The sequence below is a fragment of the Culex pipiens genome, chromosome 1 (assembly GCF_016801865.2).
Source record: "Culex pipiens pallens isolate TS chromosome 1, TS_CPP_V2, whole genome shotgun sequence".
Lineage (NCBI taxonomy): Eukaryota > Metazoa > Arthropoda > Insecta > Diptera > Culicidae > Culex > Culex pipiens.
Window position 1 is genome coordinate 26979470 of NC_068937.1, and position 26055 is coordinate 27005524.

General features: G+C 40.1%; 2 protein-coding genes across 2 annotated transcripts; both read right to left on the minus strand.

Moving 5' to 3' along the window:
* Window positions 1-518: 518 nt before the first annotated feature.
* LOC120413364 (xaa-Pro aminopeptidase ApepP) lies at window positions 519-12493 on the minus strand. The gene is made up of 5 exons (XM_039574148.2): window positions 12118-12493; window positions 2830-2965; window positions 2360-2768; window positions 1826-1921; window positions 519-1766 (listed from the first exon to the last, which is right to left on the minus strand). The coding sequence occupies exons 1-5, from the start codon at window positions 12198-12200 to the stop codon at window positions 544-546; spliced, it is 1947 nt and encodes a 648-aa protein (XP_039430082.1). The 5' UTR covers window positions 12201-12493; the 3' UTR covers window positions 519-543.
* Window positions 12494-18260: 5767 nt separating this feature from the next.
* Window positions 18261-25477, minus strand: LOC120413339 (branched-chain-amino-acid aminotransferase, cytosolic). Its single transcript, XM_039574115.2, has 7 exons — window positions 25067-25477; window positions 22076-22294; window positions 21452-21661; window positions 20701-20931; window positions 20334-20637; window positions 20115-20269; window positions 18261-19523 (listed from the first exon to the last, which is right to left on the minus strand). Exons 1-7 carry the CDS (start codon window positions 25082-25084, stop codon window positions 19335-19337), a joined length of 1326 nt encoding a protein of 441 aa, XP_039430049.1. The 5' UTR covers window positions 25085-25477; the 3' UTR covers window positions 18261-19334.
* Between the last annotated feature and the right edge of the window lie 578 nt (window positions 25478-26055).

Genomic DNA, 26055 nt, shown 5'->3' on the forward strand with positions numbered 1-26055 from the left:
GAACACAGAAACGTCTGTTGCGTTTGAAACGGAATCGTACACTCAAAGTCAGAAGTATCCCTCAAAAGGGTACTTTCAATCCTCAAAAAAGATACTTTCTATCCTTTTTTAAAGTTCACCCGGGTCACCCTTTTAAAAGGGAAAGTCAAATTCAGTACATTTTCGATACCCTTTTAAAGGGTGACGACGGGTGAACTTGAAAAAAGGATACTTTTTACTTTGAGTGTATACGAATAAACACTAAAACTCCAATGGTTTGACACCAACTGTTGTCAAACGAACGGGGTCACTTTTTGACACCCTTTTTACACGGAGTTCATAGACACTACCAAACGTTTGTTTTGATAGTGAGTGTGAGTGAGCACCGTGTATAAAGTGACAGCTCGGCAGCGATGGTGATGCGTCTGGTCGTTGGGATTAGGTCTTTTTAAAGAGCTGGAGTCCCTGTCGAAGTCAAGATCAGCAAATCACGACAAGTCGGATTCGTAATCAACGTCATCAAACATATCAAAATGCAGTTTCCGTCAACAATCTTTTACTTCCCTACGATTTCCCTATCGGTTGCGTTTGCTTCCCCAGCCACACGTACGCATCGTTGGCTTCCTGTTCCAGCAGCAACGGTCCCACTTCGCGCAGCACCCGTTCGTGGTACTTGTTCACGATTTCCACCTCGCGTTCGCTCATCAACGCCACATCCATCAGCTTCGTTTGCAGCGGCACCACCGTATTGGTGTGGAACGTTAGCGCTCCCCGTCCGCCAAAGTCGTGCGGTGCGTTCGCCTTGACGACCTGCACGATGTCCTCGATCCGGATGCCGAACTGGCTCGCCTCGTAATATCCGGGCTCGTTCGAGGTGAACATGTTTTCCTGCAGACCTTGGTTGCTCGGCGTTGTGGAGCTCACGATCGACGGCGGATATTCGTGGACACCCAGGAACGATCCGATGCCGTGGCCGGTTCCGTGACCGTAGTCCAAGCCAACGTCCCAGAGGGCACGTCGCGCCATCGCGTCGAAGAACGTTCCGGACGTTTTGTTCGGGAAGATCGCCGTGACGAGGCTGAGGAATCCTTTGAGAACCCGCGTGAACGTTTCCTTCTGGAACGCGGTCGGCGTTCCCATGTGGACGGACCGGGTGATGTCGGTTGTGCCGTCCCAGTACTGACCACCGGAATCGATGAGGTAGATGTTGTCCCGAGTGATCAGCGCGTCCGTCTCTTCGGTTGGGCTGTAGTGGACGATGGCTCCGTTGGAGCCGAACGCGCTGATGGCAGTGAAGCTAAGATCTACAAAGTTTTCCTGAACGCTGCGGAACTCGCGCAGCTTGGCCGCTCCGGACAGTTCCGTGACGTTGGCGGAATCTACGTTCTCCTCCAGCCAGTGGAGGTACCGCACGACAGCGGCTCCGTCCCGTACGTGCGCTTTGCGCATTCCCTCCGCCTCTACGGAGTTCTTGACCGCTTTTTTGCTGGCGATGATGCTGTAAAGTTGAACCCGCTGATCCGCCGGAATGTGCGCGTAGATGGCTTGACTGCAGGAGGACGCGATGATCAGCTTGCCGCCGTCCTCCACGTAGTCTTCTATCCCGGCCAGAATCTCGCCGTAATCTCTAACGTTCACCGTGATGCCCTCCGACTTGAAGTGAGCTCGAATGGTGTCGTTGATCCGGTCCGGATTCGTGAACAGCATTATCTGGCTCGGGGAGACGATTACGTACGCGAAGAAGACGGGATTGTAGCGGATGTCCGACCCGCGGAGGTTCAGGAGCCCTGGAAGAAAGTTTGTTTGAGTAATCGCGCGTGAGTCGGGTTCTTGGTTGCTTACATACAGGCTATTTCATCGAGACCGTTGACAACGATGGCCGCAGCTTTGTTGGAAGCGAGTTCTACTCGCAGGTCGGCGATCTTCTCGGACGATCGTTTGCCTGCAAAAGAGATAAATGAATTTAATTTTAAAGTTTAGAGCTATCTGAATCATGAATATCCAAATTTCGGGATAAATTCTTGTGAAATTATTCCGGATAGCGTTGTCCGGATTTTGCCGACAAATCACCAGAATACGGATTATCCAAATACCCGAACAACAATTTTATCCAGACTTGGGACATTCAAACTGTTTCAATCAGTTATCCAGATCTAGATAGTTAAAGATGCTGTCCGGATCAGGATAATGGTTGATGATATTTGGAAACTATCTAAATCCCGAATATCCGGATAGTTATCCACACTTTCTTAAAAACTTCATCTTGTCTGGATAAAACCAGTGTTCAGTAACTGTCTAAATGTCCGGCTATCTAACAACTATCTAGGAATACTCTCGCCATACAATCCGTATGTGTTGCAACCTACAATGAATCTCTTACCCGAATACTTAATCTCCAGCGGAATCAGCGGTCCCGCGGTTTGCGCCGGTCGGTTGTTCCAAACGATATCCACCAAGTTCCGCTCCAGCGTGATCAACCGGTTTCCGCCGGTCGCTAGTGCCCTCGCCAGGCGGTCAAATTCCGTGGAGGAGATCAAAAACGGATCCGTTCCGACCTGCGAGCCCGCCGGAAGATGGTCGAGCAACCACTGATCCCGCGACGGAACTCCCGGAACGCCCTCCTTCATCAGCGTCCAGTGCGCAGAGTCGAGCTGGGCTTCCGCCTGCAGGTGGTACCGGGAATCGGTCCACAGGGCTGCGCCCTCCAGGGTTATGATGGCCGTTCCGGCCGATCCGGTAAAGTTGGTCACGTACTGGAGGCGGCGATCGTGCAGGGAGAGGTATTCTGACTAAAAATTTGGGGAGTTGCGTTATTTAGGGGTTGTTTTGCTTCATTTAGACTGGTATTACGTTATGAGCATCAACCGAGGGTACGATGTACGCCGTTACGGAGTAGTCCTGCATAAGACTTCGAATCTCGGTGAGAATCTCCTCCATAGACTTTGGAGTGTCATCAAACATGGAGTCGTCATCGCCGTTCAGTGCTCTGAAAGAATCAGGAAAGACGAATTGGGTACTAAAGCCTTATGTCAATTTTTATGCACAACGGTAAAAAACACGATTAAAAACCATTTCTGATCACTTTTTTTCATTTTAATGCAAGACAAAATTTTGACAAGACAACATTTTTTCGATGGATCAACTATGGTCCCCTTGGAACGAGCTGTCAAGTAGGAGCTTTTCTGTCAAAAAGGTTCGCGAGGTTAATTTTTCAAAATTGATTTAAAAATCCATTTTGAACTCTTTGTGGTCGTACAAAGGGTTATTGTACTTCGAATAATAAGCTTTATCGCTGTAAACAATAATATCAACAATCTAAGCTTCATTTTAGGACCCAATTTCAGTAAATTTAAATTTAGACAATCGATATTTCGTCGAAAACTGACGACTAAGTGGCATTCGTATCGCTGATAAGAACCTCAAACAATACAACCCTCATTTCCCTTGAACTCTCCAGAATTGATAGCCCATTAAGCCCGTTTCTGGTAGTTAAAATTTATATCCGCTATTAAAAAAAAGTCAAGCAGAAAAACCGTCACAGATTAAAAACCGAATTTAAGCACCCTCCAGGAATCCATCAACCGCTGCAGCTCATTATAATGAATATTGGATGCTTGTTGATACAGGCTTAATGGGCCGTGTGTACACCATTTATTACTCTCAACTCGGTCTCGCGATTGTTGTTTTAAGCTCTGTGCCGAAAATAAATGATTGATGCAAAATCATTTACGCCGATTGACGCGGGGTGAGAGAGGGGCTGGGGTCATTTGTCAAGTGGTGCATTAATGGTCATGACAAGTGGGTGTTACGGTTCGCCGATGGTTTATTGTGAAGTTGAAGCCATTTTATGTTATGTTTCGTAATCCATTTTAAAATAAACCTCAGCATAAAAAAACAGAATGGTTAATTGTTTAAATGTAATCCAAATAGTCCCATATCCTGACTGTTCAAAACAGAATAGCTTTTCGTAAAAAAAATACGATTAAATTTATTCAAAATGAGAAAAGAAAGCAGATCTCGATGATAGATTTCCTGAATGAAACTAGTTTAAACAACATATTTGAACAATTTTTCCAAGAAAAAATGCCACAAAAATGGTAAAATGTTCCATACTAATAAAAAAAATTAAAAACACAGTACGAAAAAAATCTAATAGCATTTTTCCCTCAAAATTCAAAAATCGACGCTGTCGTGCTATCTTGTCGCTCGTCGCTTTTTGACGTTCCAAGAAAAATGCGTTCTAATGTTTGAACTTGAACAAACCAAAAATAGCCCACGCAAAGTAAACAATAACATACACTTTTTTATGAGGAGTCCCGGGTTATAGTAACAAATGTTCACGATAATCGGGTATGTACGTGTGTCAACCGCGTTCTGACCTGAAATCCCTTTGGCCAATTGTCGCACTTACAGCAATTTTCAAGATGTGTCAAGATTACAATGCAGTTTTTTCGGTTTTCATTGAATATCTCATGATTGAAATCGAATTTCGAGGACCTGTAAAGGTCAAAAAGGTGAAGCATTGTGAGCTGCTCAAAGTTTGCCCCAAAATGCACGTGCGACAAGATATCACGACAACGACGATTTGAAGTTGAGGTACCGTCATCAAGGTTTTTGCAATAACTCAGAATCTAATAAATTAAATTTAATGTCTTCGTGTTCAACAAAGTTTGCTTGAAAAAACAATTTCTGAGCCCATAAAATAAAGAAAAATAGCAATTTAATAGCTATTTAAAATTGAGCTGCCGTCATCTGAAGCGAATCGGAACGGTTTTATCCCATATTCCCGAATCCCACTTTCCCGAATCCCATATCCCCGAAAATCATTTCCCCGAAAATTCCACATTCCCGAAAATCATTGAGCATGAGCATGAGCATGAGAGACCACCCATGGTTGTCCTTCTCCGTTGCTGAACAGGACCGTAATATCCTATCAATACAACCGGTCATACGCTTCAACGATCTAATGGTGTTTCCCTTATCAACAGCATGTATGAATGCGCTGAAAAGATAAAACATCAAGATCATCAAAACTAGATCTGGAGCAAATAGGTAACAGTCGTTGGCCACCAACGGCGCCCGCCATGTCAGTTTGTAGATCTCGGGGGATTGGGACGGGAATGTTAGTTAGCACAGGTTGCTACCAAGGGTGGGTTCTATACGATATCCACACCCCCACGTGTGCCGGAAAAACTACTTCTACTTGGGATTTTGTTAGTGGGTAAGGGTAATGGCCAGGATTCATCATAGAGGATGATGATGCGACCCAATCAATAAATTTTGTTTAATGGTGTGATGGATTATGAATTCTCAAGGCAAACAATCGGATGATGCGGATGAGACTATTCCCGGTTATTTGGTGTTGATTTAGAATAAATGATTCAATCTTAGACAGCCGGCTGTGGAAAGATAAAACCAAATATTATTCGAAAACGCGAAACCGCCCGGATCGAAAAACACACACAATCGGGGGGACAACAAAGACGGAAACGGCTACGAAAATCTTGCGTGATGACCGCGACGTGCACCGTTCAACTTCACGAACGCAACTGTCGAACTCCGCGAATCCGCCCGGATAGAAAAACAAACGCAATCGGGGGGACAACAAAGACGGAAACAGCAACGAAAATTCTGCGTGATGATCGCGACGCGCACCGTTCATCTTCACGAACGCAACTCAAAATCGATAGTTTGATGAGTTTATACTTAAACTGCCAGTTGGAATAAATTATTGCGATCAATGAATATAAACGAAAAGAAAACAGGACGCCACGTAAACGTTTGCAATGAAATTAAAACAATAACTTAAACGAACTAAACCGGCGGCGTGCCTTCCAATCAACGATGATAAAAGAAGGACTTATGAAAAATAAAATATCAAATTAATGGCTCCGACAAACACGATGCAGAGTAACCGTGAGGAACCGGCACTCACAATCGAATAAAAAAATTCAAAAAACGCGCGCTAATGTTCTATCCTAAATGTCCGCGCGTCTCTCGATAAACGATTCTATAGAAATGAGATTTTCTACAGGTACAGTTGACAAACTAACGAAACGACAGCAAAATGATCAAAAACGCGTATAAATAATTATTTAAGAATGACCCTATAACGATTATTTTCAATGAGATATGATTTGGATTTATCGACCGATTCTGGAGATTTTACGCGGTTTTAAATATTTATTGGGCTGAAAAAAGAACAGAAAAACTCATTCACACACTCATACACACATGTACTTATTTACTTTTTTAGACTTCAACATTATAGTGAGAAAGATTTTTAAATTAGACTTGAAATTATTTTTGAAAGGCATCAATATAATGAAAACAGCCTGTACTGCAAAAATAATAAATAACAAAGTCATTCCACATTCCCGAAAATCATTTTCCCGAAATTTCCACATCCCCGAAAATCATTTTCCCGAAAATTCCATATCCCCGAATGTCATTTACCTGAATGGCCATTTTACCGAACTGTCGTTTTCCCGAATTTACATATACCCGAATGGTTATTTCCCCGAAAGTTCCATTTTCCCGAATGATATTAACTTAGATATAAACTAAATTGTTTTTTAGGGATATTTTTACAAAAGTATGACCTTAATATTAAATTCTCCTACGTGTGTTTTTAAATATGAAAAAAAAAACAAATGACCGTATTCATAAACCACGCGGAAACTTCAAGAAAGCGAGGTTTTGAGATCATCCATGTTCAATAAAAAAGATTTTTTTTGTATCGGACAATTTTCAGCAAAGCACAATTTTCCAAAACGGTATCCACGTGGTAAGGATTGCACAGCACCGAAATGATCAATGTATCAAATCGACCCTGTCGTGCTATCTTGTCGTTTGTCGCTTTTTGACGTTCCGAGAAAAATGCGTGTTAGTGTTTGACCTTGAATAAACGAAAAATAGAGCACGCTATGTAAACAATAACAATCACGTTATATTTTGTTGACCATTCTGTGCATTGTCCTGAAATTTGTTTGAATTTGGTTGCTGAGGTCCCGAGTTATAATTACAATCGTTTACGGTAGTCGGGCATGTACGTGTGTCAAACGCATTCTGATCTGAAACCTCTTTGGCCAGTTGTCTCACTTACAGCAATTTTCAGAGTGTGTCAAGTTAGCACGAGACAAAATTTTTCGGTTTTTATTGAATATCTCAGAATTGAAATCGAGTTTTGGGCAATGTGAGCTGCACAAAATGGCTTTCTTAATTCAATTTGGCCCAAAATCGACGTACGACAAGTTAGCTCGAATGCGACGAAATGAGAAAAATAGGCAAATGAATTAAGCGGCACGCAGCTATTTAGATTTGTTCATTAGAAATAAGGGAGCGTTCTTTTATTACGTAACGCAAAATTTGGGATTTGGGAGAAACTCAAGTGGAGCTGGAATAAAACGCTCGTAAAAATCTCGGAATTTTTTGAACGTTCAATTGTGGACATGATACTTCATTGATCGCCACTTCCCCGAACCCGGTCAGGCGGGTATGCCCGTTGCCCAGAACCGCGCGCGCGGTTCTGGGCAACGGGCATACCCGCCTGACCGGGTTCGGGGAAGTGGCGTTCGGGGAAATGGCCGTTCGGGGATATGGTCATTCGGGAAAATGATTTTCGGGGATGTGGAAAATTAGGGGAAGTGGCCATTCGGGAAAATGGTTTTTAGGGGAAGTCGCCATTCGGGGATGTGGTCATTCGGGGAAATGGATTGTTCGGGGAAATGATTTTCGGGTAAATGACATTTCGGGAAAGTGTCTTTTCGGAGATGTGGCATTCGGGGAAATGTCTTTTCGGGAATGTGGGTTTCGGGGAAATGTCATAGATTCAATCGGAACACGTGGGGGTATTTTGTGCATTTGAATTGTTTCACACAAAATGCGTCTAAAAAATAATTTTAAACTGATTTCCTTTTACAATTCGGGGTTTTTTTGCTATAAACCAAATTTCCATTTTTTGCTTTTTAAGTGTTTTCAAAACCACCTCAAGTCAGGGGTATTAAGGGGTTACATACATGTAAATCGGCATACATTTCAGAGATTGGTTTGAGCACACGCTTAAACTTTTTTCAAATCTGTTTTCAGGGCATTGAAATATACATTTTCATCTACCAATGAAATGAATTTGAACACATTTGGTTGTGTCTACGTCGAGATATAGCTATTTGAAGTTTGCAGATTAAAAAAAAACGGGTGCCACGATATCTCAACACTGCTTTGACCAATTCGGCTCAAAATTTTGGTGAAAACTCGTTAAACTAGTTCCGTGTGCATGACGGAGACCGATTTTCTAAAACTCATTCGAAAAAAAGATTAAAATATGTTTGTGTTTTTCTTATAAAAAAAACGTAAGTTTTTTTTATTTTTTTGTATTTTTTTTTTTAACAAAATTTCAAAATCGGGCTTCATTCGTCATGCACACGGTATATGTCTTTGGAGTCTTCACCCGAAATTTCAGCCAATTTTGTCCATCTCATCTCCAGATATCGTGGCACCCGTAAGTCAACTCGGTGTTTAGAGAAAAAACGCTCACACTTCGCTTTAAGCATGGCAAAACTTTGAGCTTAAATCGTCTTTTACTAAGTTTAATCATGAAACATCATCATAAAACTTTCAGGAGTGTTTGAAATCACCATTTTAGTGGATTTAATGAATTTTCTGTAATATGAAATTTTGTGATTTTTTACATGTATGCAACCCCTTAAAAACCACACAAAAGCAAAAACTGAAAACTTGGTTTATTGGACCTTTTGAAAAAACTCACGAATTGTACTTGTTGTTTGATGAGTTTGAACATGTTGTTTGAGAGACACCGTTTCAGTTCTATTTGACCCAATGTAACCCACAAATATAGACAATAACAATTAATGTACAGTAGTAAAGCCCTATGATCAATTATCTACGAAATCAATTGATTATGACCTTTTCTAATTTTTTGGGTTTTTTTTTATTTGGCTCAAACTTTGTGGGGGCCTTCCCATTGACCAAATAAGCCATTTTGAAACACAAAATGTGACCAAAAATCGATTTTTGCGCAAATCGGGTCAATTTTGAGAGCAGATTCAGCGGGCAAAATTACATGGAAAAACATATAGTTGGACAGTTTGTTGAATTTCGTTACGGTGGTCCCATTCATCTTTCCCTTGAAAATTTGGCATTTTCAAATGAAGATATCTCGAGTTTAAAGAATAATATCCCTAGGAGTTTTTATCGTTTAAAGTGCTCTTTCAAATGCAACCTGGCGATTAAAATTTGGCCTGCGCCTTTTCGAGATATTTAAGTTTTAAATCTGCATTTTTTACCTTAAAATAGCTGTAACTTTTTACCTTCAAGTCCCAATTGACTTGTCAATAATTAAAAATGTTCGTTTTTAGTCCTCTAAAAGTGCCTCGAACATCCCTTTTCTCTAAAACTTAACCCTGAATTACTACGTTCAAAAAACTGATCTTCGAAAGTTTGCTCAGATGCTTTCTCTAAATTTGGTCGTAGAAGGCGCCTAATTTTGAGCCAAACCAAAAGTTGCCACGAATGGTCCAAAACTCCACCATTTTTCGGAAAATTCCATTTCAATCCATTTAATTTTAACAGCTGGACCACTGTGCATTGGTTCACCCGTACAAGTCTCCATACATATTCGGCAACTGTACAGTGTACATCCAAGAACGCTACGTAAATATTCGAAAATTTGTAACTTTAGAAGGAATTTTCTGATTGATTTGGCGTCTTCGACAAAGTTGTAGGTATTGATGGGTTCAAATCCAGGCTCGAACCAACACAACTGATTATAATCTTTTTTTTTTTCTAGATTCGAATGCTTAGCAAAGGGAATGTGGTGTATCATCACAAGCTGGACCTTATCACGACACCTTAGGGAAGGCAACCTATGGAATGGTAACATTTACCTTAACATGTTAACATCAAGTTAAGAAATAGCCACTGAATCTGCTTGTAAACGCGGCTCCGATACTCTTTATGGATCATGGGAAAAATTTACTTTACGAAAAATTCCCGTGTTTCGCTTTAAAAAAAAGTGTCCATGATTGCCCATTCCTGATTTTTTTTTCAAATGTTCAGAAAATTTATAAAATTGCACAAGAATCATTAAAAATTGGACTGTTGGTAGCTGAAATACAGCGAATAAATTAAAAAGAAACAATAAAAATTATTTTTTAAAGTCTCATACAAACATTCCCACATTTTCAAATGCTAATATCAATGCCAATTGGCCCAATTTTCAATGTTGAGAAATTAAACATTTGTAAAATTGTATGATCTTTTCGAAAAATACATTTTGAAAATGTGAAATCAAGACTAACATTTTAAATGAGCGTAATATTGAATCTTTGCCCTTTTGAAATGTTAGTGTTGACAGTTTTTGAAAATTAATAAAACTGAATATAGTTATGAGAAATTGTTTAACCTGACAAAAAAACGAGGAATTCACCTATATAAAGAAAGGCCACAATGCTTATTTTTCAAAATTGGTTGCTCTACGTGTCACGTGTCAACGTGCTCTTAAAAAAATAAGCTTTATCGATGATAAGATTAAATTAGCAATTTAAGCTAAACTCTAGTGCCCAATGCTAGGAATTTTAGGTAAAGTTATATAAATTTCACCATGTTTAGGGTAAATTTTTGTGTGTCACCTTTTTGCGGAAAGATTTTGATTTTTTCTGTTCAAATTTAAAAAAAAAATCTCCAAAATTGATGTTCAGAAATATGCATTTGATTTTTTATGCTAACACATTAAAAATGCATCGAAAAAATTGGTTGATGAAATCCATGGATTGATTTTCCGATGCAAAATAAAAATTGTAGAGAGTCACGCTTTCGTGTCTGGCTTGTCATTTAAATTTTTGTAGGGGGAGAGGGGGTAATATGCACCCTTGGGGCAAAATGCAACCCCTGCTTTTCTCGGTATTTGGAAGAATTGTTCGGGAAAAATTCATAGAAATTGGAAGCTTATTATTGCTAAACCATGCTGGAAAAATTTGAGCTTCGTAGTATTATTGCTAAACCATGCTGGAAAAATTTGAGCTTCGTAGTATAAAATCAGCTTAAGTTATTTGCAAAACATTAAAATGTTGTGTTTTCATCTAATTTTCATTGAACTTTCATTATGATTTTTGGACAATATAAAAAGCATTTATTGATATTGTAAGTTTTGAGGTAGATAGTTTTAGCCATAATCTTCATTATTCTATAGACAGCTGAGTCCAACAACATCAAAAACTGCATTTTTAAGTAAATTTTCTACAAAAGCGTAGTCGGGGCAAAATGCACCGCTATGAAGCTCTTTTGTAAAAACAGCGGTGTCATCTAGTGGTGACTAGTGAAAACTGCTTTTACCCGGTGCATTTTGCCCCATGTTTTGGTGCATTTTGCCCCGTTGTTGTAGTGCATTTTGCCCCAATGTTGCGGTGCATATTGCCCCGCATGGTTGTTTGAAATGAATCAGAAATGTTTTTAGAAATTTGATGTTTTCGAACAATTTTGAGGTTTTTAAAGACTTTTTTCACATAGATGACGAAGAATAATAGTTGGTTTAGACCATCGAGCAAAATTCTTCCACAGTAATGCTGTAATGGATGAGAAATCACAGTTTTCCCTTAGGGGGTGCAAGGGAAATTCTCGTCGTCCAATTTGCAAATTTTCACAATTCGAACATTTTTTTGCAAATGTTTTGATTAAAACTTGCTTGCTCACTTCCTATCAAGCTATTTATTCGCTTTTGAGAAGCTTACAAACATTTTCATGTTTTAACTGGCAGGTACCTACCATCAAATCATTAGGTCCAATAAACCATCAACTTCGAAGTGCACTTCCTAATGAATCTGTTTACAACTGCACCGCATTTTCTTTCCGTGTGCGTGCCACTTCTCAGTACACAAATCAAGTAGAGCTACTACTACCTACAATCGAATTCACCGGTTTGTTATTGCTTGCTACTCACTGCAGTATGCTGCTCCACGCCATAGTAATTGAAGGTAATTTACATATGGGCCCAATTGAATCATGCACATTTCAAGATTCGTTTCACGTCCACAACCCAAAAAGAAGTGAAGGCGTTACTGACGCATCAATTTCTATGCTCTACCTCGTGGCGTGCGAAAGCATAACTCATAATTGCCTTACCTTCCCAAGGCCACTCCGCAGCCGACGGCGATGATGAGCAGGGCCGAGACCCCGATAAGGTATCGTTTCCTGGTGTTCTTCATGGTAGTAGCTGCTGGTGGTTGATGCCGGTTCGACGACGATCAGGAGGACGACGACGGTCAAATGGACTGTCCAAGTGGTTCTTCACCCTGCTGCTGGCCAACGGCAACTACGGCGACCATGCCACCACTCCGAGGTTCCAGCTGACCGAGTTGACCAATTTTCAACAGATCCTCGTAAAATGGCCCAACTTCGTTCCGAAGGCACACCATCAACCTCAAGTTCTTCAGGGATTGCTCGGGCAGGTCGATGTGTTCCAGTGACCCAGTTGGGTGGTTGTTTCCGTTTCGGGGACCTTTCCGTTGGAGGTCACCTACAAAGCGTGAGGACGAAGACCGCAAAGTGACCGCGACGGCAAAGCTTCAGCGTGGAACTGAAGGCGAGCTCTCTAGCTGCTAGAGAATGGTCAACGCTGGTCAACGATATAGGGCTGGCTGGCCGGCCACCACCCTCTCTGAGATCGATGGCGGACAAAACAGCAACGAAGACGACGACAACGGTGAGGTTGTGTTGTGGGTTTCTATTTTTTGTTAAGGGGTGTTGTGATTGTGTGCGAGGGAAATGGTTGAAAAGGAATTTACTTCCTTGGCAGGGGTTTCTAGGAGGTGGTTGAGGATTATGAATGAAAGCACAGGGCGATTGAAATAATGAATGAGATTAAGGTTTATTGGCTTCCGGCATCGTATTTTTTATGATTCTTCGTGCTCAAGGTCACGTCTAAAAACAATTTTAAAAAAATTACTGAGAAAATGCTTTTTTTTTGTCATTTTTGTCATTTTTGTCATTTTTGTCATTTTTGTCATTTTTGTCATTTTTGTCATTTTTGTCATTTTTGTCATTTTTGTCATTTTTGTCATTTTTGTCATTTTTGTCATTTTTGTCATTTTTGTCATTTTTGTCATTTTTGTCATTTTTGTCATTTTTGTCATTTTTGTCATTTTTGTCATTTTTGTCATTTTTGTCATTTTTGTCATTTTTGTCATTTTTGTCATTTTTGTCATTTTTGTCATTTTTGTCATTTTTGTCATTTTTGTCATTTTTGTCATTTTTGTCATTTTTGTCATTTTTGTCATTTTTGTCATTTTTGTCATTTTTGTCATTTTTGTCATTTTTGTCATTTTTGTCATTTTTGTCATTTTTGTAATTTTTGTCATTTTTGTCATTTTTGTCATTTTTGTGATTTTTGTAATTTTTGTAATTTTTGTAATTTTTGTAATTTTTGTAATTTTTGTCATTTTTGTCATTTTTGTCATTTTTGTCATTTTTGTCATTTTTGTCATTTTTGTCATTTTTGTCATTTTTGTCATTTTTGTCATTTTTGTCATTTTTGTCATTTTTGTCATTTTTGTCATTTTTGTCATTTTTGTCATTTTTGTCATTTTTGTCATTTTTGTCATTTTTGTCATTTTTGTCATTTTTGTCATTTTTGTCATTTTTGTCATTTTTGTCATTTTTGTCATTTTTGTCATTTTTGTCATTTTTGTCATTTTTGTCATTTTTTGTCATTTTTGTCATTTTTGTCATTTTTGTCATTTTTGTCATTTTTGTCATTTTTGTCATTTTTGTCATTTTTGTCATTTTTGTCATTTTTGTCATTTTTGTCATTTTTGTCATTTTTGTCATTTTTGTCATTTTTGTCATTTTTGTCATTTTTGTCATTTTTGTCATTTTTGTCATTTTTGTCATTTTTGTCATTTTTGTCATTTTTGTCATTTTTGTCATTTTTGTCATTTTTGTCATTTTTGTCATTTTTGTCATTTTTGCTTTTTTGTCATTTTTTGCTTTTTTGTCATTTTTGTCATTTTTGTCATTTTTGTCATTTTTGTCATTTTTGTCATTTTTGTCATTTTTGTCATTTTTGTCATTTTTGTCATTTTTGTCATTTTTGTCATTTTTGTCATTTTTGTCATTTTTGTCATTTTTGTCATTTTTTGTCATTTTTGTCATTTTTGTCATTTTTGTCATTTTTGTCATTTTTGTCATTTTTTGTCATTTTTGTCATTTTTGTCATTTTTGTCATTTTTGTCATTTTTGTCATTTTTGTCATTTTTGTCATTTTTGTCATTTTTGTCATTTTTGTCATTTTTGTCATTTTTGTCATTTTTGTCATTTTTGTCATTTTTGTCATTTTTGTCATTTTTTGCTTTTTTGCTTTTTTGCTTTTTTGCTTTTTTGCTTTTTTGCTTTTTTGCTTTTTTGCTTTTTTGCTTTTTTGCTTTTTTGCTTTTTTGCTTTTTTGCTTTTTTGCTTTTTTGCTTTTTTGCTTTTTTGCTTTTTTGCTTTTTTGCTCATATCAAGTCACCCTTTATCGCCTTCTCATCAATTCATATTTCACATCTCCAAGCCTCTCAAATGATGGAAATGGAATCAAAAGAGCAAACAAGCAAACAAAGCCACTTTCGAAGGCCCACCGACAGTTATTGTCTATATACGGCTGGTAAAATTCACAACGAGATAAGATTACGGCCACCGCCGCCGGCTGACGTCTTTCAAATAAATCTTCCCCACTTCGAAGATGAAGATGTTTTATCACTTTATTTAACCCTTCTGTACACACCTCTCGTCCCACCGCCCCGTGTCAGTCCACATGAACAGCAGCCCTGATAAAAGTCAATAAAGTCACAAACGTTATTGCTCATATGGGAAGTTGGATTAGTTGACGCTTTTTGGCTAAATGATGTTATTGTAAATTACATGTAATTTTACATAATGTTTTTATGTAAAAATACCTCTTGTTTTTTTTCAAATTATTTGCCCCACATCGCCCAAATCCTGCGTTATTCAGTGCCAGTAAGACGCAAGCAAAACCAAACAATTCAATGTCGGGTGTCGCACGCGGGGGATGTAATGATACTTTTTACACCCCATTGGCTAAATGGGCTATGCTTCCCTTATCGGGCCAGGGTTCGTTCGTTGTTCGCTCAATTTACCCTCTGGAAGGTTGTTTCTATGCTCTTACAATATTCGTTTTTACTGCATCTTCTTGGGAGATTATTGTGTGTTGGGGCATGTCCGCAGTGTTAAACACTGTTACAATTCGAGCACACCTTAGACTGTGAACCTGTAAATTATTACATGTGGTTTTATGTAATTTTTTGAAATGCGAGCGACGAAACGGCGTTCTTTTTCGTGTGACCATGACATCGCGCTAGATTATTTCCTAATATTTTTTTATGTTTCATAATTTAACTTAGACCTTTTTACACAGAAAAAAATAATGTAAATTTGGAAGCTGTAATTTTGGAAGGTTGAATATTACCTCTTTTATGATGTAATTTTACTTCAATTTAGACTGAAAAAGTGACATTACACCAGAAAAGTGGTAAAATTACACATTTCCAGAGGTAAAATTACACCTTTTTTCTGACATAAAAGATGTACCCCTTCCCAGATGAAATATTACCATGATTTTTTTTCTGTGTAACTCAATGTTTTCATGATCTATTTGATGAGATCGGTTCTCAGATGATAGCTGGAAAAAATGGTGTAGGGGTAAGCGTGGTTGCCTCTCACCCAGTCGGCTTGGGTTCGATCCCAGACGGTCCCGGTGGTATTTTTCGAGACGAGATTTGTCTGACCACGCCTTCCGTCGGATGGGGAAGTAAATGTTGGCCCCGATCTAACCCAGAAGTTAGGTCGTTAGCTCAATCCAGGTGTAGGAGTCGTCTCCCTGGGTCCTGTCTCGGTGGAGTCGCTGGTAGGCAGTTGGACTCACAATCCAAAGGTCGTTAGTTCGAATCCCGGGTGGATGGAAGCATGGGTGTAAAAAGAGGTTTGCAATTGCCTCAACAATCAAGCCTTCGAACATTTAGTTTCGAGTAGGAATCTCACAATCGATAAAGCCAAGGCAATGCTGTAGAGCGAATAATTTGTTTTTTTTTTTTATTTTGGGTGTCCATATTACCCCCATCAACAAATGTGAAGGGTAATTTGGACACCTTTTGATTTTTGCGATAAAAATGAATTTTTAATCAAAATTTATCGAAATGATGGACATTTTTCATCGAATATGATCTCTAGTACCCTCTGGTGCCATCCACATTCATTTAATATATTTGCACATCCTGTGCCAGAGCAATTTCCTCAGGATGTCCAAATCGACCCACACTCCCCTATAAGGTTTAAAGAAATAAAGCTTTTAATAATAGATTTAATATGATTAAACAATCAGATTTGCAAAAAAAAATTATTGTGATTTGTATTACTACAACATTCAACAAAATAAAATAAAAACTAAACACATCCTTTAAAAATTATAAACTTTCTCAACTTTTAAAATAAAATTGTATTTAAAAAATCAAGATGGCGGAGGCGAGTCAGAGCCAGCGTGACAAAGGGAGGAGGGGGGTTAATTTTGGCGATTTTAGCGTGACATACTTTATGGATGACGCCTTATTGGCATTTTTACAAAATTATTTTACTCTTTGTAAATTGGCGGAATTGGCAAATTATTTGTATTTGTATGGGACTTCGGATAATCGAATCACGAACACAAAAAAAAATCGTATTTTTAATCTTCTTACTTTTAACATTACACTGGAGTTCTGCGATCCCATTTTACTCAAATATTTCATCACCGCCATTCAAAAATTCTAAATCACTTAAGTGTCATATTTAAGCTCAACAATCAAAAAAAAAATTTTCGTGATTCGATTATCCGAAGTAAATATTTGCCAAGGCCTTCGGATAATCGAGTTAGGACTGTAAAAAAATACCAAGAATTCTATATAACGTTTCGTGCTATCTTGTCGCACCCGCCATTCCGACGTTCCGAGAAAAACGCATTTTAATCTTGAACCTTGAATAAACAAAAAGGAAAGCACGCAATGTAAACAATAACAAACATGTTTTGTTTGGATAATCATTCTGTGCATTGTCCCGAAGTTTGGTTGAAGTTGGTTGCTGGAGTCCCAAGTTATAATTACAAATGTTTACGGTAGTCTAACTTGTACGTGCGTCAAACGCGTTCTGACCTGCAATCCCTTTGGCCAGTTGTCGCACTTACATCAATTTTCAGGGAGTGACAAGGTAGCACGAAAAGATTGAGACTACTTTCATATGTAAAGTGACTAAAATGCATGGAGTTTTTTTCGGATTTCGTTGAATATCTCAGGATTGAAATCGAATTTTGGGGATCTGTGAAGGTTAAAAGGTGAGGCTCAAAATGCACGTACGACAAGTTAGCACGATGGTGACGATATTGTCGAATTTTTTTGCTTCAATTTTCATAAGCATCATAAATTAAATTACGTTTGCAAACATTTTTCTGTTAAATATACAAATAAGGATATAAAACGACTTAACTGAAATTTAAACGATTTGGGGAGAATACAATAAGTCAAAGGAAATGGCAGCAGAGCCAAACGAATTTGTGATTAATTCAATAAAAAAAACCCTGTTATTTTTATAACCGTAACTTTTCTTTCCAAAATTCTCAACGACAGTTTTTACCTACAATTTCACTAATGTTTTTTATAGCATTTCTACTGCCAAAATTAATTGAAGGTTGTATGGGCGATTGGGGCAAAATTGCTTTTTGATCCATGATAAAGTAATCCATGATTCCATAATTTCAACAAATTAAAAGAAATCTGAAAATTGTTTGATAAGGGTCAAAACACAAACGCAAACATTGACATTGACATAAGATGGAAAAATAATTTGGGGAAATGTGATATTTCTTTAAATCAATATAATAAGTTTTTTTTTCAAAATTAGCACAGTACTACCATTCTTTATTGTCATTTCCTCCAACGGTAATACATTCAAAAAGCGAACCTTATCGAGCTATGGCAAAACAAATCATTTGCGCTCCTACTGTCAACTAGTATTTATTACAATCTACGACATATTTTTTTTATAAAAAAAGAAACACTCTTGACACAGCTGCGACCCGCAAGTCCCTGCTCACTGCCTTTGTCTACGAGCTACGCTTGAAATTCAAATACCCTAACACTATTTACAACTGGAAATGCACTTTTTTTCGTTTTGTACGACAAACTACTTCCGTTGGAGCGGTTTGATATAATTTACAACGCAGTGTTCTCTTAAGCCACTAGGGGTTTATTTTTTGTTTATGTTTTTGTTTTTTTTTTTTTTCGTTAAAAAGAGAGATAAAAATAAATTCAAAAATCCTTAAATACTACCAACTTTTGCGCACCCACACTCACACTCGCGCGAGCTTTTATCTCAACGGGCAAGCTTCGCTTCGCTTGCTGCGGGAAACATTTCAGTGAAATATTTCAAACCATGCCTGCTGCGTCGTCCTCGCAAATTTTTCTGTTTGCAGCCGATTCGTTTGAATTTTGATGGGTTTTTTTACGGATTTTTTCTTTGTTTTGTGTGTTAATTTGGTTCTGTTAGACTTCAAACATCATCCGCGCGAAGCGGGCCCAGATTTTTGCTGTTCCAATTATTTTCTTTGCCAATTTTGTGGGGGGAAGGGTAATGTTGTGCCCCAGTTGCGACTGCGAGGAAGACCACTGAAATTGTTTCCCAATTTCCTGAGTTTTGTTTACCTTATCACATGTCCGGCAAGGGGAACCATTCTTAACTCCACTAGCAACAAAATAATTCAAACTAACTGTATCACACGACTTGCCCTGCGTGGTCCTGCGAGAAAGCTCACCCCGTTTTAAACAGTAATCCATCATCTATCACTCAGAGGGAAGTTGAAATTAAAAGGATTAAAGCGGTCCTACCTAAAAACTAATAAATGCTTCATGCAATTTCGATTTCGTTCCTCTTTCTGCAAGAGTAAGTAGATCTACAAAGTATAGTTTAGAGAAAATGATTCTGGTTGAAAACAAAATAGATGAAAATCACAATCTTCTTAAAATTCAAATAGATATGACAGCCACTTGTGACCAAAACCGGTCACAAGTGGGCTCTTTGCATGCAAAATTTGGCACATCTATTCAAAACAAGAAACAGCTGTTGAATCTTACTCAAAATAAAAATAAACAAGGAAATCTCCGCACTATTTACACAATCGCGCCTAGCCTAGTGACCCTAACCCAAAAACATTGCGGTTAGGGTGTCTTTTCCCTCTCCACGACTCTCCACAAACTTCCGGGAAGCCGGCGGATGATTTTCCGAGGCGATATTCGATACTATACAAACACTTTCCGCACCTTTTAATCTATCACCGTGGCCCACGGGTGGTCAATCTTGCCGTACTGGATGCCGGTGAGCGTGTCGTACAACCGCCGGTACACCGGCGAGTCCTGGGCGTCCGTCGGCACGTAGATCTCCTCGCCCTCGTACGCGATGCGCTCGATCGGGCTGACGACGGCGGCCGTGCCCGCGCCGAACATCTCCAGCAACTATTTTGGAAAATAAAAATAATGGTTTAGTAATTTTGTTGTTTTTGCAAGCCCCACCGTTCGGCATTGCGGCTCGGGAGGCACGTCAGAGAGTTTCATTTTGTTTGAATGCCAAATGTCACACAACTTTGCCATCAAACTTCAAACCGCGGTGCAAATATTTACCAAAATTTGACATTTGCCTCACTACTCAATTTTGAGTAAGTTTGGGTTAGACGAAATCTGTGTAACCTTGGATGGGAGTGTGTGTTACTTTGACAGGTGGTGTAAACAATGAGAAGCAAGTGGAAGCAAAGGAACAAAAAACGTTTCAACTGTGAAAAGCACCGAAGTTGTAAGTAAACAAGCAGCTGTGAAAAGCACCGAAGTTGTAAGTAAATCGGCAGCTGTGAAAAACCACCGAAGTTGTAAGCAAATTGTAAATTGTGAATGTTTTTAACAAAGTTGTTCAAAACCAATTTGTTGACGCATGCAAGCAACTGTGTTGACCACCCCAACAAACGTCAAACCGTAACAATTTTGCTGTCGGAAAAGATTTCACCGAAACTCGCCGATTGTAAACAAAAACTGCGTCTGTCAAAAGAAACTCACCCGTCCTTTCTTGGCCAGCTGGCGGATCCAGGGCATGGTGAACTTCTGCTCCTTGATGGTGAACTCTCCCCACTCGCGGCACAACCGGATGATCGAGTCACGGGTGATTCCGGGCAGAATTAGCCCGTCCAGGGGTGGGGTGAGCATTTCCTTTTCTATTGAAGTGATTGCGGTTAGAACATTCGGGTTTTCGTGACGCGTGTAGCAAACGGCTCTTACCTCCATTGTCGTTGATGTACAGCATGAACACGTTCATGACGCCGACCTCGGTCAGCTCGTGGTCGTCGCCGTACAGCCACAACACCTGGTGGCAACCCTGCTTGAGCGCTTCCTTCTGCACGTGGATCGTTGGTCCGTAGTTGGAGCCGACCTTGCGGTCGCCGACACCGCCGTGCCAGGACCGGGTGTACTTCGGGTCGGCGTACAGCTTGAGACCGCCGGCACCAGGCTTGAAGTAGGCACCAACTGGGGAGAGGATCGTGTAGAGGAGGGCCGAATCCGACGAGGCGACTCCGAGGGTTGGCTGTTGGGGAAGAGGGTTGGGTTACTTGAGGTTCATCGAGGGGTGGATTTTTGAAAAGCTAACCTCAATTCCGATCAGCGTGGGTCGAATGTACAAGCTGGACGACTCGGTGTGCGGCACCCACTCGGAATCGATCAGGATCAGTCGGCACATGGCTTTGATCAGGGCTTCGCCGTCAAAGGTCGGCAATCCGGAGCGGTGCGCGGTAACGTTCATACGGGCCATGTTCATCTCCGGTCTGAATAACCGGATTCGTCCATCGACGCCACGGTACGCCTTCATGCCCTCGAACAGCTGCAAATCAACAAAAACAACATCGTTAGTGCGCTGTGATTCCAGGAGAGAGGCTCGATCGTGTCATTGTGATGATCGGGACCTTCGGCTGAACTAGTTCCCAGCCGGTAGGCGCTGATAACCGCGCAGTGGAAAACAACGGTACGAAGAAAACAGCGCGCGATTGTTTTCGCGCAGCGAATCAGCTGTTGTCAGCGGTGCAACGTCAGTGATTGCCAACCCAGGGGTTGACCCCGGTGATCCAGCGAGATTAGCAAACCCAAAACAGAGCCGCCGTCTTTGCCGCGTTGTTGACGGCGATAAGACGCGAGCATAATCGGATGCCAAGCACATGTTTTCGCAGGTTGTTTACCGCGGATTACGACCCGTCAACAACCGTTGCGGCACGCGATCTTCGCGACGATCGGTTGCTAATCACCACACGCTAATTGTAATGGTAATGGTTACTACCTGCTTCTTTTCATCCCAATGACGCGATCTAGCCCAAACCAGCTCACAAACTTCCTGATCTCGCACTCACCTCAACCGCGTAGTGGAACACCTTGGCCGCCGGATGCAAGTTCAGGTTCTCCATGGGGGTGATTTCCGGCTTCTGCCAGCCGCCGAGCCGCCGGTGGTACGCGATCCGCAGCATGTGGTCGGTGAAGTACTTGCCGAACGACAGATCGTCCGCGTCGGGCTTCGGGTGCAGCTGGTGCGGCGCCGCCAGCCGGACGGACAGGTCGGAATACTGGAAGGGAAGAGGCTCGGTTAGTGCTCTTGTTCAGCAGTTAGATTTGTCGCCAAGAAACCGGAAACATAACCTCAACTCTAACTGTCAGATCAACCGTTAGGTGACCTCTTCGCGAAACCGTTACGTCACACGATAAACGCAACGAGCCGCAGTCATTGCACCAGCCAAGTTCAGGGTCAACACGTTGGCGTCGTTGATCGAGTTATGACGACTCGTCTATCTTTCGTGTAAATGCACTTTCGTAGAACTAAACCAGTGACAGGCATAAATTTGCATCGCAAAGAACCTGGAGCGGCGTCACTTGCCCTGCTGAACTGTTTGGCGCGAGGTGCAACGTGCTTTGACTGAACCCAGTTTAGCGTGCATCGGCACTACCGCGCGATCTTGGCGAATTTGACAGCGAATCCTCACCTTAAACTGTTCGCCCACGTCGGCCGCGTGCTCCAGCGTCATCGGGAAGGGTGTCGCGGGTGGGGCGACCGTGCGGATGTTGATGTTATTGATGTCATCTTCGTCCAGGCGGAGGGCCTGCTTGACCTGCTGGGAGCCGCCGCTGCACAGCCGGATCTGGTTCTGCAGCAGCTGCTGGATCAGCTTGTGCTGGTGCTGGAAGATGTGGCGGGCAAAGTGCTGTGCGAGAGAAGAGATTCGAGGTTAGTGAACATAATCTGACAGGTGTCACGGGTCGGTGGAGTCATACGGTGTCAGAGAATTGTAGTTAAGTCGTTGTAAAAGAGTTACACAACTCAAATTGAGTAACTATCCATATCTGTCACATTTTGCAAATCACGTCAAAAATGGACGCGCAAAAAGTCGCGTCGCGACATCACGCGAGCGGCCAAACCTCCAAAATTGCATGACGCTAGTCTTATCAACCAAAAAGGCGGACATTGAAGTCCCATTTCCTTATCGCACGCCGATGGCCAGTGAAAAATCAAATTTCAACAAAAACAATTCGCCAATTTTCGTCAATTCCAACCTACAAGCGATAAGCTTATCAAAGTAGGCGTGTGCGACGGCCGTAACCAACTCAAAAAATCATCTGTTGCCATGGGCAAAATTGATAACATGAACACGTTGCATCGCAACGCTGTTTCGGGAAAAAAGTAGATTGTTCCATTTTAATCCTACCGGGCCTGTCAATCGAGAGAGCGTCTACCGCTGATAGGAACTTTTTTGAACTGCGAAATCTGGAACAAGTTATGAGTAGGCCATGGAAAGTTTGTTCTTGTGACGTCAGAGCGCGAATGTGACATTTTGACAGCTGCTTCCAAGGTTGAACCCCCTGTGCAACACTTGTACAACATCAAAATGACATTGACCCGCTCGCCGCATGGAAACTACTCGATCCCGGCGCGTTGCGCCGGCCTGCTCTGATTGAGACAAATTGTCGACAAGGTGCCCACCCACTTAAGTCCATGACAACAACAACCGGCTATCTTTTTATATGCAACGTTGCAACAACAAGTGCAGCGTTGCAGGGCAGTGGCTAATTTTTCTGTTTGTCGCGCAAGACCTTCGCGGACATTTGAGCTTTTCAGAGCGGTCGCGAAAGATTCCGTCCAGCAATTGTCAATTATGCTAATGAACGCTTCCTTGGTAAACATCTCGAGCGCGTGACACTTTCGGTTTCCATGGGAACTGTAGGGAAGCTGTAGTGAGTTTTATTGTTGTTGCATCGAAAACGCTTGTTGAACTAGTTGAGAGATGCGTCGAAAACATTCTTCTTGATGATAGTCAATTTAAATTACAGTGAAGTTGTGGTTGTTTTGTATGAGCGTGCAATTTGTCAGATTTATATTTATGGAACTGCACGCACAATTTACTGACATTTTTACAGTCAAATTTCAACAGGGCGGGACCATGGAAGAAAACAAGCATCTCATCCTGCTCACACTTAATTGACATTTACTAAAGCGAACATGATAAAACATTTGTTTACATTCCCTCCGAAAAGTTTCCTCAGATTTCGTCAAAACCGAACTTACTCAAAATTGAGTAAATGAGACAAATGTCAGATTTTGATTAATTTTCTTTTAAATGCAATAAAATTTGAGTAAATTCACCAATTTCAAACATTTTGTGATGAAATCTGACTGAATTTGAATAAGTTTAAAGTAATAAACGTAACTCTCCCCTAGACTTAAGGTAAAGTCCATAAAAATCAAGCATTTTTCGCACGTGATGGTCACGATACTTGGTATCAAGTGCTTGCACGAGATAAAATACAAACTAGACAACAACAACAAGGCTCAACCTGTCCCAACCCCGACTTTAGTTAGTACGGGGATAAAAATAAGGGGATAAACACGCAGTGAAGGTGCAAACCCTAAGCGGGCGCGCGCGCGTGTTTATTTATATATTTACACGATTGTTATGTAAGAGCTTTGCGCAAAGAAGCCGAGAATTTTTATGGTGCAAGGTCGTTGGATGACTCGGCAGGTTGGGACACTTCCGGTGAAACTGAGAGTTTTCAATAGTGGAGTTTTTTGTAAATTAAACATTTGAGCAAAATATTTTTTACCGATTTCTCCGTAATCTAAAATCTACCGATTTCCGCATAAAAAAATATTTTGACAGATGGAATTCGGTAAAACAAATCTAAGCGTGTAAACAAATTACTTCACCAAAATAAAAAGAAACCGACAGAAATCTATATTCTATAATCTCTGAAATTTGTATTCAGTATTCATCAATGTAAATTAAATTTTATAATCTTTAAAATGTTTTCTTTAATCTCTACTGTTTTACCGAAATCTGTGAAAAAATTACCGATTTATCAAATATGAAGCAATCGGTAAATTAAAATTTACCGACTTCGTAAACATTCTGTTCATTTTGACAGATGGTTTACCGATCTCAACTTTACCGATTTTTTTAAAGGTCCAAAAACATATGAAAGATAATAGCGTTTAGGACCTTTTAAAAACCCTAGAACTGAAGTTCACTGCCCACACTTTTTCCCTCCTTCTACCTGCTGTCAGTTCTCTTCGTTTTCGAGTGTGTTCTAATCTACCTCAAGTTCACACTTCCACATCTGTACGACCGGCTCAAGTCCGAGTCCCATTTTTGGGGTTCTTCTCTTTTGGCACTTTACTTCCATCAGCGCAGCCAAAACCACATGGTAAATTCGTCAAACGACGAATTTAGGCCTCCCAATTTAGTCGTTGCTTATGTACTCTCTACTAAGTCCGTTTGGTCGCTCTACCGCTTAAACGGCTCCGATTAAATTGTATTCCTTGAATAAGTAAGCAGTTTTTTGTGAGTTTCTCCAAAGTGTGACCATTATTTATATAAAGTTAATTTTATGCCAAAACCCGTCGTCGCCGTCGAAGATAGTCCGCAAAAAAAAGAGTCAACAACAATACCTACAAGTTAAAAGCTGGACTAAACCTTGCTTACCTTGCTTCGAAGTACCATTTTTGCAACTTTTGCGTTTCGACCCGGTGCGACCTACCAACGAACTTTTTGACTAAGGAGTCAAGCTTTTTCTGGTATTATCTGGTTATTCCACTTGATCAGTGATCGTTTTTTTTTTTCGTCGTTTCCTTGTCTATGAATATTTATCACTTCACTTGTTTCTCTTTTAAACAATCTTCGACTTTTTTGTTCCTCACTTTCGTTTTCCTCTTCCTTAAACAGGATCCTTTTTGCTTATTCTTCTTTCTCTCTTTGCTTACTTAAAGACCTTCACTTTATTTCTTCTATTATCACTCACTCTGTTTTTTTTTTCTCTTCTCTTTTATTTCGGGCGTTTCTCGCAAACTCACTCCGTTGCTTCCCAGGGGATGATGTTGACTCTTCGAGAACCAAATTAACACTGAATTTCTGGCGGCGATCGCACTCCAAATTATAAACGTCCCGAACTTGGGCCCGATCGCAGTACATAGGACAGGAGAACCACGCGCGCAACACGAGAGAGAGAAAACTGTGATTGTGGTTCCCGGGCAGACGGTAATAACAAAATTAATAATATTTCAATAACAAATCCTGTTAAAATAACAAAAAGTGTTATTATTTTATCATGAAGTTCAACTTCAAGAAGAAAAAATAATAACAGTTTCTGATAAAATAACAAAATTTGGTATTGAAGTGATATTGTATTGGAAATATTTAATAACACGATAATAAGAGGAAATGTTATGCATTTCAAAAACTCTCCTAATAACTAAATTTGTTATTCGTTCGGTATACTGACTTAGAAATAAAATTACCATAAATCGCACAAATGGAAAAGTTTCCAAGTGTCCATAACACAATCTGTTATTATTTTTTCTTTTCTTAAATATGTTTAGATCTTAGGATAATTTTGTCTAATTTCGTCGGGGTCATTATTTTGGCCATGAAATGGGGTCCTTAAGCTAAAATTATTCTAAAAAGTTGAAATTTTG

Bases quoted from the DNA above. Each gene is read 5' to 3' on its own strand.
- LOC120413364 (XM_039574148.2), bottom strand. From the start codon at position 12,200: ATGAAGAACACCAGGAAACGATACCTTATCGGGGTCTCGGCCCTGCTC. The intron at 1,922-2,359 runs GTAAGAGATTCA...TCTCTTTTGCAG, and splicing joins GCTGGAGATTAAGTATTCGG to GCAAACGATCGTCCGAGAAG. The intron at 1,767-1,825 runs GTATGTAAGCAA...ACTTTCTTCCAG, and splicing joins CGGTCTCGATGAAATAGCCT to GGCTCCTGAACCTCCGCGGG.
- LOC120413339 (XM_039574115.2), bottom strand. The intron at 20,638-20,700 runs GTTAGCTTTTCA...CTTCCCCAACAG, and splicing joins CCACGCTGATCGGAATTGAG to CCAACCCTCGGAGTCGCCTC. The intron at 19,524-20,114 runs GTGAGTTTCTTT...TTTCCAAAATAG, and splicing joins AGCTGGCCAAGAAAGGACGG to TTGCTGGAGATGTTCGGCGC.